General features: G+C 44.9%; 1 protein-coding gene across 1 annotated transcript; it reads right to left on the reverse strand.

Annotated features, from left to right (window-relative positions):
* Positions 1-18: 18 nt before the first annotated feature.
* Positions 19-1,702, reverse strand: LOC126496449 (trophoblast-specific protein alpha-like). The gene is made up of 4 exons (XM_050133953.1): positions 1,572-1,702; positions 1,157-1,279; positions 920-1,057; positions 19-253 (listed from the first exon to the last, which is right to left on the reverse strand). The coding sequence occupies exons 1-4, from the start codon at positions 1,686-1,688 to the stop codon at positions 245-247; spliced, it is 387 nt and encodes a 128-aa protein (XP_049989910.1). The 5' UTR covers positions 1,689-1,702; the 3' UTR covers positions 19-244.
* Positions 1,703-2,194: the final 492 nt, after the last annotated feature.

Here is a 2,194-nt window from a genome sequence, read left to right on the forward strand (position 1 = left end):
ACATGGGTTAACGTGTTTGTAAGGTTTTTTATTCTAGTGTGATCATGCCCTGGAGTTCACACCACAGTGTGGCTCTGAAGGGATTTGAGTGTTGGGTCTTGTGATGTTGACCCTGCTCTGCTCCCTTTCCCCACTTCAGACCTTCTTCCTCACCATCAGGCAGCTCACATCTTGGGGCAGGAGGCTCTGAGACAAAGGCACAGTGGTCGCTTCACTCCTTGGCTACTTTACGTTGCCATCCATGTTACTGTGGCTGGAAGCAAAGCACACATTGCATGAATTAGAAAAACTTCAGCAAGGTGGGTTTGTCACAGTTCCTCCCCGGGAGCACCCACCCTTCAAGGGCACTAGCCGTGTTTAAAGCTCATGAAGCAGAACATCTACCCTGAACAGGAGAAGGTTGTCACCTACAAGCAGTTATCACCTCTAGCCACAATCCACAGGGCAGAACACTTAGTCAAACAGTGAGCTGTGTGTTGTTCCACAGCTGACATGAGTGAGGACTCCAGTTCCTTCTTGGCTTCCCAGTGGGCAGTTCAGGGTGATGCTGTGGGACAAGGGTCTTGTCCACTAAAGACCTGTCACTTGTATTGATTTACTAAAATGCTGAGTGGCCAGTAGCCAGGCAGGAAGTATAGGTGGGGTAACCAGAACAGGAGAATTCTCAGAAGAGGAAGGGCTCAGTCTACAGTTATCACCCAGACTCAAAGGAAGCAAGATGAGAATGTGTCACTGCTAAAGGTACCAAGCCACATGGCGAACTCAGAAAAGAATTATGGGTTAATGTAAGATGTAAAAGTTAGTTAATAAGAAAGCCTGAGCTCACAGGGCAACCTCTGTGTCTGTGGGAATGAATGGCTGTGGGATCAGGCGGGACAGAAGTCTCTGTCAACAGGGTGGGAGTGTGACACCATCGTACCTGATCCCGGACAGGAATGGCATCACCGCTCCCTGACCAATCCTCAAAATCGTCAGCTGGCTCTGTTTGGGTTTTTTCCTCGTCTTCAAACATTCTGAATACAAGTTCATTTGTCTCTTTCTTGAATTCTTCTGGAATCTTGATGGAAAAAGTAAATAAAACATTGTAAACCAACAGACTAACTATGAAAGTGTGAAGTGAAGAAGCCCAGAGCTAAGCCGTCTGAGCCACACTCACCAGGCCGTCAAAGACGTTTACATGAGGGTTGACATTGTCAACCTCCAGGCTATCTTCCTTATTGCCCTGTTCAATCTTCTTCATAAACTCCTCCCACATCACTCTGCTCTGTTCTTCTCCAACCTAGAAATGGCATAAGTGACAGGGTTTCCTTCATATTAAGTCCAAACACAAGCCAACCAATTGGGCTTGCTGTGACAGATAAAGAGAAACCAGGAGAGGGATCTCAGGACACTACAGCCAGCCATTCTCCATACCCTGTATTTCAGCAATGGAAGCCATCCTGTGTTCATAGTACACAACTTTAAACAGTTCCTTGGTCATGGTTGACCACTATGACCTCCTTTATTCCTATGTATTCCAAAGAAAAAGAACTAGTTCTGACATCCCTTTGGAGAGTTTCCACATTACCAACCGTCTTCTCATTTGTTATCGTCGCCTCTTGATCTTTGACCTCCAGAGTGCCATCAGGAGATTCAGCAGCTGAGGCCACTGCCAAGCACAGGATGACTAGGAAGACAGCAGGATTCATGTCTCAAGTGCCTGGAGGAAAAAGGGAGAAATCCCAGTCTATGTATGTCAAAGTTACTGAAGTATTTCCTTCTTTACTGATAAATTAAGGCACAAATGGTGGATCGAGATTGTTTGGACTAGTCTAAGCATTTACCTAAGCAATATACAAAAGGATAATGTTGTGGCTTGTTTAAATAAAACACATGTAGGTCTTCATTAGGCTAAACACATGAGTAGCTGCTCATGGCTGCTCTAGGCATGGAAACAGTAAATAATGTGAGTTTCACTTATCAGACAGATATTTATATATCCCATGATTCCAAAAGTTGTAACTGAGGATATAAGGTAGAAGGGACCTAGGATTTGTACAGAGTAAGGTAACTTCAAGAGCTGAGGGACACTGAACATCTTCTTCCAGCTTATTGCATAGCAGGAGTTACCCTATGTCTTGGACCCTCCCTCCTGAATAATAAGTCTAACCTCTCCTTTCTTGAGAACCTAGGAATGACAACATCTACTTCTTCC

The sequence above is a fragment of the Alexandromys fortis genome, unplaced genomic scaffold (genome assembly GCF_014885135.2).
Source record: "Alexandromys fortis isolate MF-2015 unplaced genomic scaffold, M_Fortis_MF-2015_v1.1 scaffold_4726, whole genome shotgun sequence".
Taxonomy (NCBI): Eukaryota; Metazoa; Chordata; class Mammalia; order Rodentia; family Cricetidae; genus Alexandromys; species Alexandromys fortis.

Coding starts and splice junctions, on each gene's coding strand:
- LOC126496449 (XM_050133953.1), bottom strand. CDS start 1,688: ATGAATCCTGCTGTCTTCCTAGTCATCCTGTGCTTGGCAGTGGCCTCA. Junction 1,280..1,571: donor CGATAACAAATGAGAAGACG/GTTGGTAATGTG, acceptor TGCCATTTCTAG/GTTGGAGAAGAACAGAGCAG. Junction 1,058..1,156: donor TAAACGTCTTTGACGGCCTG/GTGAGTGTGGCT, acceptor TTTTCCATCAAG/ATTCCAGAAGAATTCAAGAA.